The sequence below is a fragment of the Heterodontus francisci genome, chromosome 26 (genome assembly GCF_036365525.1).
Source record: "Heterodontus francisci isolate sHetFra1 chromosome 26, sHetFra1.hap1, whole genome shotgun sequence".
Classification (NCBI taxonomy): domain Eukaryota; kingdom Metazoa; phylum Chordata; class Chondrichthyes; order Heterodontiformes; family Heterodontidae; genus Heterodontus; species Heterodontus francisci.
The window spans coordinates 23,016,025-23,040,390 of NC_090396.1; the positions used below are offsets into that span (position 1 = coordinate 23,016,025).

The window sequence follows — 24,366 nt, forward strand, 5'->3', positions numbered from 1 at the left end:
ACTTGAAAATCTCACCCCTTCTCCCCTTCCCACCGCATCCTTCCCTATTCAAGAATTAAATGTTTTGCAGATCATTCTCTGGCATATGCTGATTACTCCCAAGTCAGCTGTCACAGGCTTGTGCTGCAGTTTTGCATTCTCTCTGGGCTGTTCTGTTGTAGCAGTGGATCTTAATCACATTTCTTCAGAAGAGAAACTTCATGGTGTTACGACCTGCCACTGCCTGTCCCTCTGACCTCCTGCGGACTTTCTTTCACTACTGGGGAGGGGCTACCACCTTTACCCCTGCCAGATCATTACCTAGGAGCAGGTCAATCCCGTCCACAGGCAAACTAGGGACAGTCCCTACGGGCACCGGTCCCGAAACTAGGTCGCACTCCAGGTGCACCTGGTGTAAAGGTACAGGCATACACTGCCCTCCAATACCATTCACCACCATTTTGGTGTTCACTGCATTCTCTGAGGGAAAGGTCAGGCCTTTTCCCAGTAAAAGAGATCTAGTGGCTCCTGTGTCCCTGAGAATTACAATGGGCTTGCTTGCCCCACTCGAGGGATATGGGGTTACTTTCCCTTCAGACACAAAAACCCTGATAGCCTTCAGGAATCTTATTAGCTTTTCCTGCACTGGCCATAGTAAGCTTCTTGGGTTGCATTCTTACTACAGTTAAGGCCACAGCTTGCTCTGCTGTACTTTCCATCAATGTCCCATTTTCACTGAGTGGGTGTGCCCTGATTAACCCTACCAGTTTTCCCTTTAGTTTCCAGCAGTCAGCTTTTAAATGCCCTGCTTTATTACAATGGAAGCACACAGGTGTCCGTGTCTCACTCTTGCTCACAGCGCCTTTTTTGGCTGGAAGAGGGCCCCCTGTGTCTCCTGCTTTCCTTTCTCTCCAGGACTGCCTGGGTGGATATCACCTTCCCACCCTTTTTCCTTTTTGGATTTGTGGGGGTGATTAGGAAAGGTTCTCCCCTGGGAAACTGCCATATAAATTAAAGCAAACTCATCGGTCAGAATGGCCACTTGCCAGGCTCTCTGAACCCATTCCTCCTCTACATGGGTCTTTATTGAGAGTGGGAGAGAGTTTTTAAATTCCTCTAACAGAACTACTTCCGTGAGATTCTCATAGCTGAGCTGTATTTTTAAGAGCCCTCAGCCACTGGTCAAAAACCAGCTGCTTACTTCTTTCAATCTCCAGATAAGTTTGATCAGCTTGCTTCTTGAGGGTTCTAAACTTTTGAAGATAGGCTTCAACTACTAATTCATATGCCCCGAGGATAGCATTTTTGGTCAGTTCATAATTTAATGAACTCTCACCTGGCAACAACGAATAAACCTCATGGGTTTTTCCAGTTAGTTTGCTTTGTAGTAAAAGAGACCAGGTCTCAACTGGCCATTTTAGCTGCCTTGCCAGTTTCTCAAAAGACACAAAAACACTTCCACATCTTCCTCATTGAAATTTGGAATTAGTTGAGCGAGTTTTAGCAATTTTGTACCCAGCCCTGAATTATGCTCCTCCATACTGGCCATGCTTTCACTGGGGTTACTCTGTCGCCCCCTGGTTAACACAAGCCACATTAGCTTTCTTTCTTCGCATTTTTTCTGGAATATTCTTTCTCTCTCTCTCTTCTGCCTTTCATTTTCTTCATGTTCCTTCTGTTAGTATTCCATGTTAGTATTCAAGCACACACAACCACAAGAAAACCTGTATTGAAATCTTGCTCATTTTGATTGGGAACAATTTGGCTTCCCACTTCCAATTTCTCTCATTTGTCTATGGGTAAAATTCCGGACACTAGTACCCAAATTTCTGTTACGGCCAGGTGAGAAAGGTGTCTAGCGGTCCATTTCAGTCTTCACCTGCTCTTAATGTAACAGGATTTAATTTTAAACACATTGTGTTTTGAGCTCCCCCTTGGTGAATCCTGTTCACCGCTTTCCAATTATAAGGCAAAGAAATGAGCCCAAACAGGCTTTCTTAGGTTTAAAGAAGAAAAGTGAAATTTATTTAAACTTGAACTCTAATTCAGTTGACGCCTATGGACACATGACGTGCCCATGCTAGCATACGTGATACACACATGCAAATAGAGACAGAAAAGAGTAGCATAAAGATAAAGTGGAGAGGTTTGAGGCTATATCTGAAGAGTTTCTGGTTACTGTGCTTCAAGCTCACTGTAGAGTCCTTGCTTGTAGGTAATTCTTGCTTTTCACTGGGGCCCAGTATTCTTCTTAAACCTTTTTCACTGTAGGAGACTTTTCTCTCTTGTGGCTCATGTGTCTTCAATGGATTCCGAAGCTGGTAAGAAAGAGATGAGAGCAGACAGGAGAGAGATGTTCTCAATCCAGGAGCCAGGAGCTTTCTGGGTTCAAATGTTCTGTGACCAATTTAAAACTCTCAGTTCAGAACTTTGCAACAGCCAGTTAGTCATGTGACTAAACTGGTCTGACCACGTCTTCTGTGTATTCGAACATCTTCGCAGTTAACCTGGAATGCGAGCTCCTCCACCCTCAATGTCTGGTAATCAAAAGTGGATTAAATTGGAGCAGGGAGCATCCCCTTTGTCCTTTCCAAGTACTGTCTGTTAATATGCAAAAATTTCTCTCCAGCCAAGGATCCATTGTGGGTTTTTTTTAACCAATTCTTTCTTCACTCCAGTAACAGTTTAAAATTAATGTTCATGTGGCGAAATTAATATTCCTCATTCTTGGCAGGTGTGGGCCTGCATGACAATGGTAATGCGATGACCTGTTCCATTTCTCATGCCAGCCATCTTAATACTTGCCTAAGTAAAATTGTCAGATCAGTGCAGACATCAGGTTCACTGGAAGATAGGTTGATTTTGCTTACAGCCTTCAATAGCCCTAGGAAAGATAAGACTTTAATTCTACCCGAGCTCAGATTGAAACTCAGGTCCTGAAAGCACCCTAATGGAATGTGACACCTACACCATTTCAAGAGGAGTCTTCAGTCCTTTCTGGCTGGGCTCAATTGCCAGAGGTGAAAGTACAGTATTCTACTCAAACTGGGGTCATAGATTTAAGAGTTCATGAAGTTCATGGATATGACAGACTGAAAATTTGCAGTGCATTCAGAAGAATCATGTATAATTAGATGGTCCTATAATTAGATGGTTTTTCAAATGTTCTCCAATTTAAAAAGAACAAAGCATGGAAAGGTATGAGATTTGCATTTTGGCTTGCAGCCATGAATGGAACACAAGTCTGTGAGAATTACATCAATAAAATAACCTCATTCGCAAAGTGCTGCACGAAACTGAGAAGTCAGGAGTAGTTTCATAGCTTTAACATTTAATTCCACATGTTCCCTTCCTCCTACATATAGGGCAAGTAATTTGTTGTAGTAATTGATCTGTTGTCACTCAGATCCACTCAGAAATGGACATTTTCACTGCCTCCAGGATTTTACTGCTAAAATCTCAAATTGCTCTTCTTATTGTATAGTAAGGATTTGAAGGATTCATCACTGGATGGCTTTCAGTGTGAATCGCTCTCCTGGACTACAATATATAGACTTTTAAAACCCAAGCTTAACTCCGCTTAGGCAACACTCCTTGACTTATTTCATCTTCTACACCTTTGTACCTCTGGCATGCTGCACATTGAGCCTTGTCCACTCACTTGCATCTCTTAGTTTTAAACAAACAAAGAAAGAACTTGCATTTATATAGTGCCTTTCACAACCTCAGGATGTCCTAAAGTGCTTCACAGCACCTGAATTACTTTTTAAAGTATAGTCACTTTTATAATGTAGAAAGCGCAGCAGCCATTTGAGCACAGCAAGCTCCCACAAATGGCCATGTGACAATGACCAGGTAATCTGTCTTAATGATGTCAGTTGAGGGATGAATATTGGCCAGGCCACTGGGGAGAACTCTCCTGCTCTTCAAATAGTGCCATGGAATATTTTACATCCTCCTGAAAGGGCAGACAGGGCCTTGGTCTAACATCACATTTCAAAAACATTTCATCTGTCCTCTCTCCATAACCTCAACCTGGATGAAACTATAAAGTGATTGTAATCGTGTTACTGAAGTAACATTTGATGTACATGCTTATTAATCCTGTCATTGTTTGGCAGCTTGATAAAATATTTATTTCCTACTGTAATTAATATAATCTTAGATGTTACCATTTGCGATATTAGCCTCTGAATAGTTAACTGCTCATATGACAATCTTCTGTTGTTTTAAATGGGTTAATGCCTCTGTTAAATGAAAAGGTGATGTCATATGAACACTTTAAATATATGTATGCAAATATTCCAGTCAGAAATTTCCAGTCTACAGTTCCAACTTGAACCCCCCCCCCACCCCCCACAATAATTAAAGTGTACCTATCAATTGATTCTGGAAGCTTCTCTGAATGCTAGTTGAAAGTTATTCAAAGGAGCAGCTTCCAGCATGAATTAACAAAAAAAGTATATCTATTGGGTGGCACAGTGGCGCAGTGGTTAGCACCGCAGCCTCATAACTCCAGTGATCTGGGTTCAATTCTGGGTACTGCCTGTGCGGAGTTTGCAAGTTCTCCTTGTGACCGCGTGGGTTTTTGCCGGGTGCTCCGGTTTCCTCCCACAGCCAAAGACTTGCAGGTTGATGGGTAAATTGGCCATTATAAATTTCCCCTAGTATAGGTAGGTGGTAGGGGAATTAAGGGGATGTGGTAGGAATATGGGATTAATGTAGGATTAGTATAAATGGATGGTTGATGGTCTGCACAGACTCGGTGGTCCAAAGAGCCTGTTTCAGTGCTGTATCTCTAAATAAATAAATATTTGAATGAGGCAAGGTTAGTGATCAGAAGATGAGATGGCTATTTTAAGCCATCCTTTGTGCGAGTTCACTAATGAAGAAATCCTTCATGATCTTTATCTCTCTTGCAGGTTGGGAATCTCGGTCTGTTGTTTATGCTGCTGTTTTTCATATTTGCAGCTCTTGGAGTTGAACTTTTTGGGGACCTAGGTAAGATACTGCAGGCATATATATCACATGCTAATATTCATTTGTACTGCTTAATGCCCATTGGTAGATCAGTTTTCTTTATTTTAATATGGCTCATGTAACTTGGCTTATCATAAGAATATCATGGAGTTGTTGACTAATCATCGTGATCAATCTCTATCAATTAGTCTACAACAGACCCTGACCTGAGGCTAGTAAACGCCCAGTGATGGAAAGCTTTAGGAACCATAGTCCAAAATCACCTGTTCCCCCCAAACATGCTACACTTACCAGATGTCATGTGTCAACTTTTTCATATACTGTAGCCCAAAATGTTATTTTCTTAAATCATAATATGGGCAGAGGCTTGACAAACTTACCAATGAAACCTCCTCATTGCCACTAAATCTGGAGAATATACTACCTTTTTTAGTTCTTTGAAGGAGGCTGGCTTATGATGATTTCTGGCTGCTATCTCAACCATAGAAAGCTCTTACAGAGATTTGTCTTCATTCACCTCTGATTATTTGCAAGCACTGTAATTTATTGGGTCTTTAATTAATCTAATCCTAACTGTAACAAAGAAATAGAATCTCAGGGTGTGTCCTAAACCCAAATTAAACTTATAGTAACATTGGAGATCCAGGAAATGGAAAATTTCAGATTGAAACCTAGTAAGTGTCTTGAATTGCCTGAAAGCGATTCTCCTCCCATCAGTTGCTACATGATGTGTGCAATCATAGGCAACCTTTGGGAGATGTCCTTATGAGTATATGTGTAGCTTGGCGACATGAATATTCTAAGATATGTATCTTCTGTGACTATTTATTTCAGTTTTGAATGAAAACGTGAATGTAATGTTGGAAGCAGAGCTTACCAGCAAAGATGCTGTGTCAGTCACATTGTTATACTTAAGAGTCTAGTTGGGATGGAGGTTCAGAATTCAGCTTCAATGACACAACATGGTCCATAGCTGAACCTTTGGTTTTCCTTGAGTATATTAGCCCGGATTATGTGGTAATAATGATGGCGAAACTATAAGCACTTGCCATCATTATGCCACTAAACTTCCAACAACTTCTGGAGTCTGTACATGCACAAAATAGTGCAGAAATCTAGAAGTTGTTGACAGTGATTCAACACTTTTCCAGAGTGCGAGCTGTTGAGGCACCTCCAGACAGCAGTTAATGGAAGTCAATTGATGAGAACTTCCCTCTTATGTTGTTGGTCTCACTGTAGAAACCTTTGAAAAAGTTACACCTTGTTGAATGAGGTGTAACTAGTTTTTTAATGATGTACTAACTTCAAATTACTGCAAAACACCCTCACTAGCTCTAAAAAGCCAATTGTATATTTATGGAATGTCCACAATGATTTAAAAACATCCGCATATGATTAAAGTTTTTTTTAAATTAAAGTTTGTTCCTTCTTTATTTTAGCTTCTGTCTTAATCCAATCATAATCATTTATTTCACTCTCTAAATAAGTAAATTAAAAGTGAAGGATATTAAGAGCCTTGAACTTCCTGGTTTGCTGTGTGTGAATGCTTCAATGTAATTGGTTCCTTACCTGTTTGCTGACCTCACTGCTGCTGCACACCAAGGCATCCCATTAATTTGGTGCCAGATTTTAACTGCCGCCAGGAGAGGGGAAAACCACACCACTGAGATTGCTTGATCTTTGTGGGTAGCTTTCTTCCAGGTCAGTGGCAAGCACCCTTGTTTCACTGCTGACTGCAAAATTCAAACCATAGTATTTGAGGATATTAAGTTGAATTCCCTTGAGTATAAAAGATAAAGGGTGATCTAATTGAGGTGTTTAAGATGATTAAAGGAGTTGATAGGGTAGCTAGAGAGAAACTATTTCCTCTGGCGGGGGAGTCCAGAGCAAAGGGTCTGTACACCTTAGAAGTAGAGCCATTCAGGGGTGGTGTCAGGAAGCACTTCTTCACACAAAGGGCAGTGAAAATCTGAAATTCAAAAAGCTGTTGTAGCTGGCAGTCAATTGGAAATTTCAAACTGAGATTGGCAAATTTTTGTTAGGCAAGAGTATTATGGGTTACGGAACCAAGGTGGGTTAATGGAGTTAAGATACAGATCAACCATGTTCTAATTGGATGGTGGAACAGACCCAAGGAACTGAATAGCGTACTTCTGTTCCTTTGATTTGTTGATTGATTTAAGTCTCTAATTCCAAAGTATAGGCCTTCCGAAATACAGCCCCCCCGGGAACTAGTTACCATATAATTCATTATTGCAACTAAAACAGAATACTTGTCCTGATCCTCTGAGGATTTTTTGTTTAAATAAATGGTATATTTTTAATATTGTAAATGCAGAATGTGACGACTATCATCCCTGTGAGGGGTTGGGGCGACATGCCACGTTCAGAAACTTTGGGATGGCTTTCCTCACCTTGTTCCGAGTGTCAACGGGAGACAACTGGAATGGAATAATGAAGGTGAGCTTTTTCCTCCCTTTAGCAACATTGTCAACAGCCTCGGAAAACCCTGCCCCTTCTGGTGCATCAAATTGATAGAATTTGTCTGACATGTTTCAGAGCTAGTCTTTGATAACCTTTGTTCCTGACTACAGAAGCTTTCACTCAAAAACACTACTCTCAAATTCACAAATGAAACCATTCTCTGGTAAAAGTTAAATTTAATGTCATTTTCTGGAAACTTTTCTATTTTCTTTCCATCTATAAGAAGGAAAAAAATACTCATATGGCACTTTTCAAGTCCTCAGAATGTCCCGTAATACTTAGCAACAATGAATTACTTTTGAAGTGAAGTCCCTATTGTTTTATAAGCAAACCCAACAGCTAATTTACACACATCAAGGCCCACAGAATAGCAAGGAGACAAATATCCAGATCATTTGTTTTGGTAAAAATGCTGGAAAAACTCAGCAGGCCAGGCAGAGAGAGAAACAGAGTTAACATTTCAGATTGTTAACCTTTCACCAGAACTGCAAGATTTTGGCGATTAATTGCTTTTAAGGTAGTGGGTCACCTGCAACTGCCTTTCATTGTGCCTTCTTCAATGGTCTTTTTCTAAATTCTAGCCAATAATTTTCAAGCATCTCTCTTGTTGTATTATTTGTCTTATGATTCTGACTTATTGAACACAACATATTTCCTACAATCAATTTAGACTCTGCTCTCCTTTAAGTGCCTTAATTGAAACATGAATGCAGACAATCGTACCAATCAACCATTCCTCACCAAAGTTGGAATTTCCACAAAGGTATTACAAACATGTATAAAACCATCAGGGTAGAAAGGTGTCTTGGGCAACCGCGCTAAACGAGCAGTATCGCATCAGCCTGCCAGATACTCAGTTCCATTGATGCATATAATGGGCAGCCAATGTCATACAGCCCATTTCGCATTACTGCCCAAGATTAATTTTTCCCCCGTAGAATTTTACAAGAAAGTAGGAGGCTAGAGAAATCCAAAAGTCATTGCCCTGTTCTCTCCCCTTATCCCTGTATATTCCTCTGCTTCAAATATTCAGTCATCTTTCTTTAAAAAAAAGATGGAATAGCCTCTACATCAACTTTTCCCTTGAGCAAAGCACTGCATGTTCTTAACAATTCTGTGTAAAGAAATGTACTTAATCTCTCTTCTCTCTCACTCGGTAAATAGTTTAAATTGATGATTTCAACTGACCTCTCAATCAGGAGTCTTTATTAAAATCCCTTCATAATTTTAATAACCTATATTAAATCTCATCTTGGCCTTCCCTGCTCTAATGGAAATAATCCCAATATCTCCTCATAACTTTACCTTCCCATCTCTTATATCATCTTGGTGAATCTTAGCTGTATGTTCTCAATGACTTTAACATCCTTTCTAAACTGGAGCACCAAATAACTTTAATTTTGTTTTCTGCATTAAATTGAAAGTAAATTTGCATTACATTACGGGGCAGTTTACTGACACAACAGCATGAAGTATATTCAAGTTCATTTCTAAGCTTGAAAAAGTTATTTGTTTAACTTCTGCCTTCTTCATCTTGTAATCATATTCTCTCAATATAGACATCCACTTAATTCACTCCGATTTTTCTTTCTTTTTTTTAATTGCTTTTTTCCCTTATTGGCAGGATACTTTACGAGACTGTAACCAAGAGGGCACCTGTTATAACACAGTGGTGTCCCCAATCTACTTTGTCTCGTTTGTGCTGACAGCTCAGTTTGTGCTGGTGAATGTAGTCATTGCGGTGTTGATGAAACACCTGGAAGAGAGCAACAAGGAGGCGAAAGAGGAAGCAGAACTCGAGGCAGAGCTGGAGCTTGAATTAAAAATGTTAAATATCAATCAAGAGAATATGGACGGTGTGACCTGGGGAGGCAGTGAAGGTGGAGATGCAGGTGATAGCCCAGGGAGTCCATCTGAGTCACTTCAAATCAAAGTGGATTCGCCGTTTTCTTTCGAACCACCGCTGGTAAGAACAGAATTTTAGGCTGATTCATAGAGTTTTAATGGAAAGTACATTGCACTGTATGCTATGCCTAGTCCCATAGTAAAACAGTAAAATAGGTACAAAGGAATAGGGTACCAAGAAGAGAATAATCTTGCTCAATAGAAGACTCTTTAATTTATTCCTCAATCCATTAGCATCTTTATATCAGGTGTCAATAAAAAGTTTTATTAGTAATACATTATTCAAGCCAGACTGATCCTGTTAGTCGTGGGCCAATCAATATCTCAGGATGCCTATGTATTATGTAGAATTCAGTCCATTGGGTTCTTCAGTATACTAGGTCAGTTCATATTTAAAGTCCCCTTGATAATGGCCTATTTCATTTCTGGAGGTTCAGTGCTTTGCTCATCATTGATGTCTTTATCATCTTCCATTTTAAAAAGACATCTGGAAGTCAAAGTTATAAAAGGAGCAGAAAGAAAGAATGATTACATTTTTATGTATATGACACTTTTCATAACTTTAGGATGTCCCAAAGTGCTTTAACAGCCAATGAAGAACTTGTGAAATGTAGTCAGGGATGCAGGGAAATGTGGCAGGCAGGTGTTGCACAACAAACTCCCACAAACAGCAATGTCATAAATGACTAGATAAGCTGTATTAGGTTGAGGGATAAATGTTGGCCAGGAGAACTCCCCTGGACTCCCTTTGAATGGTGCCATGGGATCTTTTGCGTCCACCTGAGAAAGTAGATCTGTTTACCCAAAAGACAGCAATAGTGTAGCACTCACCCAGCACTGCACTCCAGTTACTCTTCTGAACTTCTAAAGAAATCTGTTCTTTGTTCATTATGGAGGGAATTTTAACCAAAAAACGTGTGTGTTTGGGTTGCATAAGGGGTTAAATGTCTTAAAAATCAGATTCCCAACCCAAGCTTGCCTCCAACCCATCCATCCCCAGCTTTAACTGAGGCAGGATGGTGGGCGGGTAACCAACCTGCTCCAAGGAGATGAGTTGATACTTTCAATGTGACTGCGAACCTCATTGTCATTCAGCTTTTCAACTTTAACACTGGTTTTCCCAAGCCTCAGGAAACCCAGCAGCCATATCCAGCCCAGCGCTTGGCAGATCCAGGAGGTAATTGCCTTTACACTGACCTCCTGGATCCTGCCTGAGGAAACCCTGTGATCCGGCAAATCCACCGCCACCTCCACCCCCCCCCCCCCCCCCACCCACCGAAGATTTTTCCCACGAGGCCTTCAATCCCTCACCCTGAGGCCTCCAAGCCACAAGCAAGTGGGAGAAATTGTTAGTTGGTAAATTGACAGATCAACAGGAGACTCATTCAAGGAGTTAATTAATGGATTATAAGTGAGCAGTTTTTAATCCCTGGATGAACAACTATGTTGTATGCAAGTGATCAGAACTAATATTAAACAAAATAAGAAAGTTTATGGAAAGGCAAAGAATAATGGCAAGAATGAGGAGTGCGAAAAGTATAAAAAGCAACAAAAGTAGACCAAGAGAATAACGAGTGCCAAGACACCATATAACAAAACACACTTGCAGATGGTATCAGGCGCAATAGAAAATATTTCTATGTGCATCAAAAAAGGACAGATTTAGGTATGACAATAGTAGAACATAAGGACATAACTGCGTGGGTAGAATGATAGCAGATGTAGTTCAACTTATTCCCATCTGCCATTCTTACATTCAATGCAAACTTTGGATGTACGAATTGCAGATGGAAATATAATCTAAATGGGCAAGGACTGAGGGTGCAATTTAGGGGCTCAGGTGTAAAATTTATTGGAAGCTGGAGTGCAAGCTCAAAGTGACTGAAAAGACAAAAGGGATGGTGGACTTCATCAAAAGAGATAAAAGTAAGGGAGTACTGCTACAGTCGTGCAGAGCATTGGTCAGACTCCATTTGATGATTTGTGTTCAGTTTTGGTTAACTCACTTTAGGAAGAATATAGTTGCCTTGGAGTTCAATGGTAATCACAAGAATGATATCTGGGATGAAGGCACTGAACAATGAGAGACTGGGTGAATTTGGGTTCTATATTTAGAGATGAGGAAATTAAGGAACAGTCTGATTGGGGTGTTTAAAATAATGAAGAGAATCAATTCTGCATCTATCAGCTTCTGGGGCAGTGTATTCGACAACCTCCTAAGGAAATTTTTGCTGATTTACTTTTAACTGATTTATTTCTAATAGTAAGATTATGTCCCCTTGTTCTGCATTCCCAAATAAAGACTCATTCAAGGAGGCAATTAGTGGATTAGAAGACAGGCTTTTTTTCCATTCCAGTTAATAATACTTCTCAGGATGCCATTTTGGAAGGTAGCAATAAAGGCCCAGTGTTCCCCCACTAGAAGTAGAGAGCCTTGCTGACCCCGAAACTTCCTTTTCTGGTTCCCCTGCTAGCTAATCTCCACAGGTAATGTCACTCTCCCTTTTAAAACTCATGCCATCACACCCTCCTCAAGAAAAACCCATCACCCCACTCTGTCCTTACAGATTACTGCCCCATCTCTAACCCCTCTTTCCTTTCCAACGTCCTTGAACATGTTGTTTCTCACAAATCCATGCCCATCATTCCCACAATTCCATGTTTGAATCTCTCCAATCGGATTTCTGCCTCTGCCATGGCACTGAAACAGCCCTTATCAAAGTCACAAATAACATCCTGTGTGACTGTGCCCATGGTAAACTCTAACCCTCTTTGTTCTCCCTCTTTGACTATGACATTGGGGCATTATGCTTCCTCATCCTCCTCAACCTCTACAGCTGAGCACATCATCGTCTCCAAAGCCTCTCCTCCACTGCTCCCTTGCAGTGGAACTGCTCTTGCTCAGTCCCATTCTTACCTAACCGATCATAGCCAAAACAATGTCTTCTCTAACCACCCCCGTACCATTACCTGTGGTATTCCCCCAAGGATATAACTTTGGCCCCTTCATCTCCATATTGCCCCTTGGTGACGTCATGAGATCAGCTCCCACGTGTACACTGATGACATACATCACCTCTCTTAAACCTTTCACTGCCTCTGTACTGCCAGACTCTGCCTAAAATCCAGTCATGGATGAACCACAACCTCTTCCACTTAAATATTTGGAAGACCAAATTCACCATCTTCGTCCCCTGTTGCAAACACTGTACCCTTGCCAATGATTGCTTCCCTTGTTACTGTCTCAGGTTAAACCAGATTGTTTGAAACCTCAGCATCCCATTTGACCCAGAACTGAGCTTCCCATCCCATATCCTCTTCATCAGATAGATTGCCAATTCCACCTCTGTCGCATTGCCTCAGCAGTTGCCTCTGCCCCAGACTCTGTTTATCAGCTGCTAAAGCCCTCATCTGTGCTTTTGTCACCTTAAGACTCCAATGATCTTCTAGCCAGCCTCCTGTTCTCCATAAACTGCCCTGTAAATGTCAGCTCATCCAAAACTCTGTTACCCCTATCCTATTCCACATCCATTAACCCTGCCCTTGCTGACTTAAATTCCTCCCCCAACACCTCAAATTTATAATTCTGATGCTAATGTTAAATCCCTTCATGGTCTTGCCCCTCACGATGTCTGTAATCCCCTCCAGTCCTACAACTGCACCCCCAAACTCTCCACTTTTCTAACTCTAGCCTCCAGTACAACCCTCCCACCATTGGTAGGTGTGCCTACTTGAAATGAATTTGGGCAGTCTTAATCCAGCTCTTAATATCCATGAGCCCACAAAACAATAAAACCCCAAATTCACTACTAAACTTGCAAGTTCACTCAGAAACACCACAATACGGCTGGCTTGGAAAATGTAAGAATGACCTTTTGGTGGCATAAGGAGCGTTCTTCTGAAGTTGGGCCCACTGCTTGGGCAAAGTAGAGGGAGCTTTACTCTGCATCTGACATGGGAGTATTTGTTGGTGGCATTGGGTGTCCGAACTGAAAAGTGTGCAATACCCCAGAAGAATTCCTTCATTTTGAACAGCATAATAAAAAAATGTAATCCAAATATAGGGGTTTCTGTATTCAGTGATTCCATACAGACTGTAACTTTCCCTTATCTGCAGGTGTACCATTGGTCACAAGTGCCTGGAGTTGCAAATTCCTCTGTTGCTTTTAAGCACCTTGGGATGTTTTATTACATTAAAGGTGCTATGTAAATGCAAGTTATAGAGTCATAGAGAGATACAGCACTGAAACAGGCCCTTTGGCCCACCGAGTCTGTGCCAGCCATCAACCACCCATTTATACTAATCCTACATTAATCCCATATTCCCTACCACATCCCCACCATTCTCCGACCACCACTAGGGGCAATTTACAATGACCAATTTACTTATCAACCTGCAAGTCTTTGGCTGTGGGAGGAAACCAGAGCACCTGGCGGAAACCCATGTGGTCATAGGGAGAACTTGCAAACTCCGCACAGGCAGTACCCAGAACTGAACCCAGGTCACTAGAGCTGTGAGGCTGTGGTGCTAACCACTGTGCCACTCTGTGTTTTAGTTTAGTTTAGTTTTAGTTTAGAGATACAGCACTGAAACTGGCCCTTTGGCCCACCGAGTCTGTGCCGACCATCAACCACCCATTTATACTAATCCTACACTAATCCCATATTCCTACCACATCCCCACCTGTCCCTACATTTCCCTACCACCTACCTATACTAGTGGCAATTTATAATGGCCAATTTACCTATCAACCTGCAAGTCATTTGGCTTGTGGGAGGAAACCGGAGCACCCAGAGAAAACCCACGCAGACACAGGGAGAACTTGCAAACTCCACACAGGCAGATACCCAGAATTGAACCCGGGTCGCTGGAGCTGTGAGGCTGCGGTGCTAACCAATGCGCCACTGTGCTGTTGTTTAGTTTTTTGATCCTCCCCCCTTTTGCTCCACCATTGGCGGCTGTACCTTCAGTTGTCTAGGCCCCGCACTCTGGAATTCCCTCCCTAAACCTCTCCGCCTCTCTACCTCTCTGTCCTCCTTTAAGACATTCCTTAAAACCCTCCTCTTTGACCAAAGCTTTTAGGCATCCCTCCCCCCTCCCCTCTTAATATCTCCTTCTTTGGCTGTTGCCTGATTATATCTTTGTGAAGCACATTGGGATGTTTTTCTATGTTGTTGTCATAAGATTCTTTGAGAAAATCATAGCTCTAGGTTCCAGCTATTGGGTATCGCGTGTTTCTAAATAATTCCTCAAGTTACACTTCCAGGAACCAGACAGGCTTTGCTCTCTGAGATTTCGTGGTCAGCAGGATCCAATCAAAACATGTTGCCTGGTCAAATATTTGTAATATGGACTACAAAACATCGGGCTTTTATAGATACTCAGATAAGTTAAATGGCTCGGGTGCACTCCTACCAAAGTTGCCCCTTCTTTGCTATCCTGACATCAGGGAGTATGACCATTTCTCCCAAACAGAAAGACCTATGCTGTAGTCTTAAAGGAGCAATCCGAGTTAAACAAAGCTCTCTCTAGTAGCTAAATATCAAAACTGTGCTCAATATGCCAGACTAGTCTGTAAGTTACCATGAAAAGAACTGTTTGTAAATTGATTAAGCTCAACATACAAATGTGTGCAAAAACCCATTCAATTAGATCATGGCTGATCTGTATCTGAACTCGACCTACTCACCTTGGTTCTGTCACCTTTAACACAAAAAGCTATCAATCTCAGTTTTGTAATTTTCAATTGACCCGTAGCCTCAACAGCTTTTTAGGGGGAGAGTTCCAGATTTCCACTCCCCTTTGTGAAGAAGTGCACCCTGAACAGCCTAGTCTAATGTTAAAGAATTAGCTTCTTTCTATCTACCCTATTGAATCCTTTAATCATTCTAAACACCTCAATTAAACTACGTCTTGATCTTCTATACTCAAAGGAATTTAGGGGAAGCAATTTAAACACATGAAGGAGAAAGCAATAGAAGGTTATGCTAGAAGCTGAGATGAAGTGGAGTGGGACCTTCTCAAGGGCAATTAGGGATGGGCAACGATGTCTTAGCCAGCGATGCTCACATCCTATGAATGAATAATAAAAAAGGCTAGTATGGAGCATAAATACCAGCATGGACCAGTTGGGCCAAATGGCCTGTTATTGTGCTGTAAATTCTAAGTAATATAATTTTGTGCAGCCCAAAAAGAAAAGCAAATGTATTAATTCAACTGAAGTAAAATAATGGGAAAAAAGTCTATTGCAATACTCATGTCTACTTCAGTAAGGAATCCCAGATTGTAAAAGGAGATTTTTCCAGTGAGTACATGAGCTGTACAGACCAGGAAGATGTCTGAGTGGCAGATTTCCACACTGGAGGTTGATCTGTATGACGCACAAAGCAACACTGCCCCCTACAAGTTTTGGATTGAACAAATATTTGTTTTTTCAAGTTGATATAACCAAATTAGCTTGTGTGTGGGGAGGAATTCAGACCTGGGGGATAATTTTAAGTGTCTGGGCTATTGGTGGAGAAACTTGCTCAATGGCAGTGGAAATTGTGAATTCCGGTGCACATTATTCACGAATCTCCATCATTTGCTACCATTAAAATAAATTATTGTGAAATTATGTGCCACGCACAGCTGAATTTCCATCTGTGCTGTCAGCAAGCAATGCTCCCCAGCAGTAGTACGGACTCATAAGCTTGGCCATGACTCTGTTTGCCAACTCAGCATTCTCTTGGAGCTGCACCTTGTCGTGCTGGGAAGGCTTGCATGCTTCTATGACTCTCAGAGCTATGCTGACAGGACTATACCTCCTGGGTTGACTACCCAATTCAGACAGGTCGAAAGGCAGTCTAGTGATCATCCTGGTAGGCTATCAACCTGTTGCGAGTCAAGCTAACAACCTATCCACGTAAAACTGTTTCTCGTTATGGAAGCAACCCAGAGAGGAGACGAGTCTGATAAAGATTTGCAATTACAAACATCAACCATGGAGATCCCATGGTTTTCTATGTGTAAAGCAAGATAATACTTTAAGGAGTCAAATATGTTGCTCTGGACAGACAACAGTAGAAGAAATGGGTAACTTCATGTGCCATTTGACATAGGAGATTCTAATGAACAAACTCCATCAGCCATTCCCTCCAATTTAGATTCAGCTGTTCAGCAACATTCACATTCTTGAGCTAAGTCAGCTGGCCGTCCCTGTCAGAAGAGTGATATAATTGAATCGAGCAGTTAAAAGTATGCACATTATTATAGGCACAAATCATTTATGATTGTATACGGAAGTATTCATTTTCGCTTTGGGTCTTTAAAAGATCTAAATATATCTTGCATTAATTAGCTGCAGTGGTGCTGTAAAGATTCAACAATTTAAACCAAAGCAGAAGGTGTCCTCCGTTGTTATTAGAGGTGCACCAACAGCCCAGACTCTCAGTTGGTTAACTATGGTGGTCAGTTCCACTGCAACAATAGTCCCGAACTTACACTGGCCACAATCCCACCAAACATCTTCGGATAATACCCATTGGTGCCTAGAAGCACTGACCCCACCAGCATATGCTCGGTCATTGGGAGCAAACCTCCCACACCTTTACAAGTACATATTGGGTGCCTGTCAGCCGCAGCTGCTGTAATTCTCGCACCTGCTGGCATCCACTGGGGTATTCAGTTACCCTTCCCTACCCCGCTGATGCTTAGGACCACCGCACTTCCCACACCTGTAGGAGAGCCAATACAAAAAGATATTTCAAAAGAACAAACCTTTTCTTTAGATATCCAGGCTGTTTTCATGACTTGGACCCTGCCCCCCCCACCACCACCGCACCCCCCCCAACCCCAGCACAGCCCATTTGTGCTCTTCTAGATGCCAATATGGCTCATCTCATTGGGCATATAGGCCTGTAACCTTATATCTTTCTCACTGAGGTTGAGGAAAGCAGCAGCTCCAATGGGAGACCCCAATGTAGGCTCCATCCCTATCCCCGCTTCTTTGGCTCACTGGCCGTGTAAGGGGCAGGCAGGGAGTCTATCCTTTACCGGGCCAAATGGAAATTTGCAGCATAGGTCGAGTCCTAGCACATCAAATTCCTGGACTGTTTCTCGGCCCTTCCTCCACACCACTCTGAGTTGCTAGAAGAATGGAGGAAGCTCCAACAATAACAGACAGTCTGTTATCTGGATTGGGGTCCAAATATCATTCAATCAAGGTTAGCGTTGCCAACTGTGGTTGGATGTTTCCCCGGAGGTTTCTCCTCTCCCACTGCCCCATCTCCACACTCCCACCATTGTTCGCCCAACCTATCCATCCTCACGATACATCACCTTCCCATAACAAGGATAAAGTGAACAGATCTTGTTATTCGAATGGATGATTCTTGACTGCCAAACAGCCAATACTCCCAACTAATAAATGAAAATGCTCAAAGAAAATGAAAAAAATGTACAATATTTTTAATGCTCCCTATGACTTTTCTCCCAGGGTTGCTCACAGCAGTGTCCTGGAGATTAATCTTTAATTGCTGGGGACTCCAGGTCAATCCTGGAGAGCTGGCAACCCTAATCAGGGTTGGAGTCTAAACAGTTTGTACCTCATGGAAACCAGACCAAATGTGTGTCTGAAGGAGGCTGAACTTTGTGGGTTTTCTTCCGCCTCCCTTGCCTGCTCTGACTTAATCATTTGCTTCATGGATGGGAAAGATAATAAGGTATTTATGAATACAGGAATATAAATTTATAGATCACCAGATTGAAAAATCACAGAATAAGTAATGAGGACTGTTAGTAGATTTTAGACTTGCTCTGTCTCAAACCTGTTGGTGTAAATCAGATAATTATTTAATGCCTTGTGCTATCAAAAATTATGCAAACCAAATAGTATCTGCAAGTATGATAACTTCACATCAACAGCCAGAATCCCTAATGAGAAACAACCATTCCTTACAATGTACAGCTTCAGAGTACAATTAATCAGTTTGTATTTCAGTGTTGTGTACCAATGCTTTCACTGTTACTAAGTGTGGATTCTGTTTAATTACATTTTCTTTTTCCTCTCTATCTCCTACCCACACCTTGTTCTGCATTGATGTAATCATTCTTCTTCCACCATTCCCTTCCCCCATTAACCCCTCCTCCCTGTTCACCCTTCCCTCCTGCATGCCTTGGGCACACAGGACAAGCAATTTTTTGACAACGTCTCGCTGCTGATCCAAGGTTCACTGGAAGGAGAATTAACCCTCATGGACAACCTCTCAGGTTCTGTCTGCCACAACTACGCCATCCCACAGCAAAACAAATGCTGCACTGAGAAACAGGTTAATAATTCTAGCACCTCTGCCAAAGTCCTGTATTCAGATCTGGAACCTAAGAATGGCTCAAAAGACCAAGGCTAAATGAGGCAAAGGAAATGCATTGAAGGGGATATAGCGGGGAACTTTCAATAGTGTCACTTTTGGTTGATATATTATGCAATCAGTGTTATTCTGCAGGAGGGGAATTGATAGAATATACTGCACATAAATTAATGTAGTGTGTCTATTTACATATATTTCCAGACTTTTTATAACTCTTTGGGAAACATTTCACCATCTGAAGGAAGTGAAAGAATGCACCATCAAGGACGAGCAGCCTTGTACTTTGGCATGTTAACAACCCTTAAAGAAAGACTTGCATTTACACAGCAACTTTCACAACCTCAGGACATCCCAAAGCATTTTACAGCCAATGAAGTACTTTGAAAGGTACTCTCTGCTGTAATTTAGGGAAACACACCAGCACATTTCTCACAGCAAGACCCCTCAAACAGCAATGTAACAAATGACAAGGTAATCTGTTTTTTACAGTAATGTCAGTTGAGGTTGGCCAGGACGTCAAGGAGAACACCCCGTCCGCTCTTCTTCAAAATAGCAACATGGGATCTTTTACATAAACCTGAGAGAGCAGACAGGGCCTCAGTTTAATTTCTCATCCAAAAGACAGCACCTCACACTGTGCAGTGCTCATTTAATACTGCACTGGAGTGTCAGCATAGATTTTGTACTCAAGCCTCTGGGGTGGGACTTAAAGCCACAAGCTTCTGATTCAGAGGCAAGAGTGCAACCAACTCAGCCAAGGCTAATGTTTTTAGTGATGCACATGGACCTGACAGAGAGGAAAAGGTCGGAAGCTAAAGTTGAGAGAAGGGCCACCTATTAACTTTTCCTGTCTTCCATCCAATCGTGCGAGACGATTGTTAAAAGAGCTCCTGTACACATGGAAGCAGTATTCAAGTCTTGGGCAGATTGAGCTTGCCAGATGTCAGAGCTGTGTTGCAGTCTTGGACTGGCTAAGCCTCTCCAGATGGATGGGCAGTGTTCAGGTGTTGGACAGATTCCACTTCACAGCTGTGTGAGCAGTATTCAAGTCTTGGACAGCTTTGGAGTTTGTGGAGAATTGGAGGATCAGCATTTGATCTTTCAGTACTATGCCTGAATTATAAATCCTGAACAGTGGACTTGGATGGGAGATGGTTGTTGCCTTGAAATTCCATTGTGCATTCATCAGTCTCAAAGCTAATCGAAATGACACTTGATCATATTCTTACCCTTCAGGAGATTATACGGCCCGATTTTTGAATACGTTCTGCCAACAAGGAACCTCATATACTGGCTATATATATTGGTTCTGTGATACCCTACTTTGCCGCTGAGATTCCGTGCTAGCAACGCAAACTCAGTAAGTCATCTCTTAAGTTCAGTATTCGAGGTGTGAGAATGGAGTTCTGACACTTGATTACCATGGGAGATCATGTAATATTTATACAGAACTTTCCTATGAGGAATTAAGGTGTGGGGAGGTAGTGGTATTGTCCTTGGGTTGCTATCAGGACATGGGTTTGAATCCCACCGCGGCAGAAGGTGGAATTTGAAATCAAATAATAAATCTGTAATTAAAAGCTAGTCTAATGGTGACCATGAAACCATTGTCGATTGTTGTAAAAAACCATCTGGTTCACTAATTTCCTTTAGGGAAGGAAATCTGCCGTCCCTTCCTGGTCTGACCTACATGTGACTCCAGAACTACAGCAATGTGGTGGACTCATTTAGTTGTATCTAACCACTATGACGTCAATAAGGAATGAAACCGGACGGACTGCCCGGCATCAACCTAGTCACCAGAAACGACCATGGTGAACTCAGCCCTGTCGATCCTGAAAAGTCCTCATTAGTGGCATGTGCCAAAGTTGGGAGACCTGTCCCACAGACTAGTCGAGCAACAACCTGACATAGTCATAGTCACCGAATCATACCTTACAGCCAGTGTCCCAGACACTGCCATCACCATCCTTTCCCACTGGCAGGACAGACCCAGCAGAGGTGGCGGCACAGTGGTATACAGTCGGGAGGGAGTTGCCCTGGGAGTCCTCAACGTTGACTCCAGACCACATGGCATCAGGTCAAACATGGGCAAGGAAACCTCCTGCTGATTATCACCTACCGCCTCCCCCCCAACCTACTCAGCTAATGAATCATGTTGAACAGCACTTGGAAGAAGCACTCAGGGTAGCAAGGGCACAAAATGTACTCTGGGTGGAGGACTTCACCAAGAGTGGCTTAATAGCAGCATGACTGGCCGGGTCCTAAAGACTGGGTCTGCGGCAGGTGGTGAGGGAACCAACAAGAGGAAAAATCCTACTTGACCTCGTCCTCACTAATCTGACTATTGCAGATGCATCTGTCCATGACAGTATTGGTAGGAATGACCACCATACAGCTCTTGTAGAGACAAAATCCTGTCTTCAGATTGAGGATACCCTCCTTCATGTGGTGTGGTACTACCATCATGCTAAATAGGATAGATTTCGAACAAATCTAGCAATGCAAAACTGGGCATATCCATGAGGCGCTGTGGGCCATCAACAGCAGCAGAATTGTACTCAACCACAATCTGTAACCCCATGGCCTGGCATATCCCCCACTCTACCATTACCATCAAACCGTAGGACCAACCCTGGTTCAATGAAGAGTGCAGGAGGGCATGCCAAGGAGCAGCACCAGGCATACCTCAAAATGAGATGTTAACCTGGTGAAGCTAATACACAGGACTACTTGCATGCCATACAGCGCAAGCAGCATGCAATAGACAGAACTAAGCGATTCCACAACCAACGGATCAGATCTAAGCTCTGCAGTCCTGCCACATCCGGTCGTGAATGGTGGTGGACAATTAAACAACTAACTGGAAGAGGTGGCTCCACAAATATCCCCATTCTCAATGATGGGGGAGCCCAGCACATCAGTGCAAAAGATAAGGCTTAAGCATTTGCAACAATCTTCAGCCGGAAGTGCCGAGTAGATGATTTGGTCTCCTGCTGAAGTCCCCAGCATTACAGATGCCAGACTGCAGCCAATTCGATTCACTCCATGTGATATCAAGAAACGACTAAAGACACCGGATACTGCAAAGGCTATGGGCCCTGACAACATTCCGGCAATAGTACTGAAGACCTGTGCTCCAGAACTTGCCGCGCCCCTAGCCAAGCTGTTCCAGTACAGCTACATCACTGGCATATACCCATCAATGTGAAAAATTGTCCAGGTGTGTCCTGTACACAAAAAGCAGGACAAGTTGAACCCAGCCAATTACCATCCCATCAGTCTATGATCAATCTTCAGTAAAGTGATGGAAAGTGTCGTCAACAGTGTTATCAAGCGGCACTTGCTTAGCAACAACCTGCTCAGTGATGTTCAGTTTGGGTTCCGCCAGGGCCATTCAGCTCCTGACCTCATTACAGCCTTGGTTCAAACATGGACAAAAGAGGTGAACTCAAGAGGTGAAGTTAGAGTGACAGTCCTTGACATCAAGGCAACATTTGACCGAGTATGGCATCAAGGAGCCCTAGCAAAATTGGAGTCAATGGGAATCAGGGGGAAAATTCTCCATCGGTTGGAGTCATACCTAGCACAAAGGAAGACGGTTGTGGTTGTTCGAGGTCAAGCATCTGAGCTCCAGGACATCATTGCAGGAGTTCCTCAGGGTAGTGTCCTAGGCCCAGCCATCTTCGGCTGCTTCATTGATGACCTTCCTTCAATCATAAGGTCTGAAGTGGGGATGATTGCACAATGTTCAGCACCATTCGTGACACCTCAGATACTGAAGCAGTCCGTGTAGAAATGCAGCAAGACCTGGACAATATCTAGGCTTGGACTCATAAGTGACAAGTAAGATTCACGCCACACAAGTGCCAGGCAATGACCCTCTCCAACAAGAGAGAATCTAACCATTTCCCCTTGACATTCAATGGCATTACCATCACTGAATCTCCCACTATCAATATACTGGGGGTTACTGTTGAGCAGAAACTGAACTGGAGTAGCCATATAAATACCATGGATACAAGAGCTGGTCAGAGGCTAGGAATCCTGCAGCAAGTAACTCACCTCCTGACTCCCCAAAGCCTGTCCACCATCTACAAGGCACAAGTCAGGAGTGTGATGGAATACTCTCCACTTGCCTGGATGGGCGCAGCTCCAATAACACTGAAGAAGCTCGACACCATCCAGGACAAAGCAGCCTGCTTGATTGGCACCCCATCTACAAACATTCACTCCCTCCACCACCGATGCACAGTGGCAGCAGTGTTTACCATCTACAAGATGCACTGCAGCAAAGCACCAAGGCTCCTTAGACAACATCTTCCAAACCTACGACCTCTACCAACTAGATGGACAAGGGCAGCAGATGCATGGGAACACCACCACCTGCAAGTTCCCCTCCATCCTGACTTGGAACTATAGCGCCGTTCCTTCATTGTCACTGGATCAAAATCCTGGAACTCCCTAACTGCAGTGCGGGTGTACCTACCTCACATGGACTGCAGTGGTTCAAGAAGGCAGATCACCACCACCTTCTCAGGGTCAATTAAGGATGGGAAATAAATGCTGACCTAGCCAGCGACGCTCATTTCCCATGAATGAATGAAAAAAAGTAGATGGATGGAGTCCACAATTGTAAAGAGAGTCAGACACCAAGATGGAAAGATCATGGGTTTGGAGGCGGGGAGAGCATAAAATTAGGTGGGATGGTGGCAGGGGGTGTGTCTGCCACCATCCCGTCTCTGTCCAAGAGAACCGCCCGCCACTAATTGAGGCCCTCAACTGGGCAATTAACCATCAATTAAAGGCCTCTTCCCGCCACAGCTGCAATTACTCATGTGGCAGATGGCCCTTTCACCACACGGTAGGAAAAACCATGGGGGCTGCTTCCCGGCTCTGGGGAGTGGTGGGGTGGTGATCCTCGTTAAAAGGCACTTAAGTGCCTCAACAAGGAACCTCGCATCAGGAAATGGGGGGTTCACTGAGGGCCATCCCCCCCACCCTTGCTGCCAACCCCCACTCTCTCCCATGACCCCCACCCCGCGAGACCTCTCCCACCCTGACCTACCTAAGGCCAGGCTCCTGCTCCTTGGCCGCCAGGACGGTCACCTCCAGCTGCAGCCACTGCTTCCATGGTGGCGCTGCAACTGCTAGCCTCTGATTGGCCGTCAGCTCTCCAAGGCAGGACTTCTGGCAATGGGGTCCTAAATCCTATGTAAGGCCTGCCACTGTCCACTTAAGTGCCTGATTGGCACTAACTTCGGCGGGCCTTCCAGAAAAGAGGTAACGCAGGATCTCGCAGTCGGTTTCTCCTGACGTCGAGGCCCCCGCTGCCAGCATAAAATTCCCCACCATGTGCTTCATGATGTCATCATACACCAGGCAAGCTCATAATATAGGAATACATTGCACCGTTTGCCCCTTTAAAAAAAAGAATTTTTTAAAAAATAAACTATTTACAGGTGCATTAACTATACAACTTCAAAAACAAACAAATCTTTGAGATTGACAAAATAACAACTGACTTCTTTAAACAATATTGTCATGCTAGGCCCCCACCTGCCAAGAATGAGGCACATTAATTTTGTCATGAACATTGATTTTAAGCTGTTACTGGAGTGAAAAAAGGACTTGTTAAACAGTTCAGCCGTGGCTGGAAAAGACATTTGC

The 24,366-nt window shown here is 43.0% G+C and overlaps 1 protein-coding gene across 9 annotated transcripts in view; it reads left to right on the forward strand.

The window, feature by feature from the left end:
• Positions 1–24,366, forward strand: part of cacna1g (calcium channel, voltage-dependent, T type, alpha 1G subunit) — a 685,429-nt gene that overhangs the window by 614,512 nt on the left and 46,551 nt on the right. For 8 of the 9 annotated variants that reach the window (XM_068057908.1, XM_068057913.1, XM_068057911.1 and 5 more), the window contains 4 exons: positions 4,902–4,980; positions 7,298–7,419; positions 9,068–9,409; positions 18,517–18,657. In XM_068057908.1, the coding sequence (XP_067914009.1) occupies positions 4,902–4,980; positions 7,298–7,419; positions 9,068–9,409; positions 18,517–18,657 (684 nt within the window). The remainder of the gene's footprint in view (positions 1–4,901; positions 4,981–7,297; positions 7,420–9,067; positions 9,410–18,516; positions 18,658–24,366) is intronic. The other variant, XM_068057914.1, reaches the window with a different exon arrangement.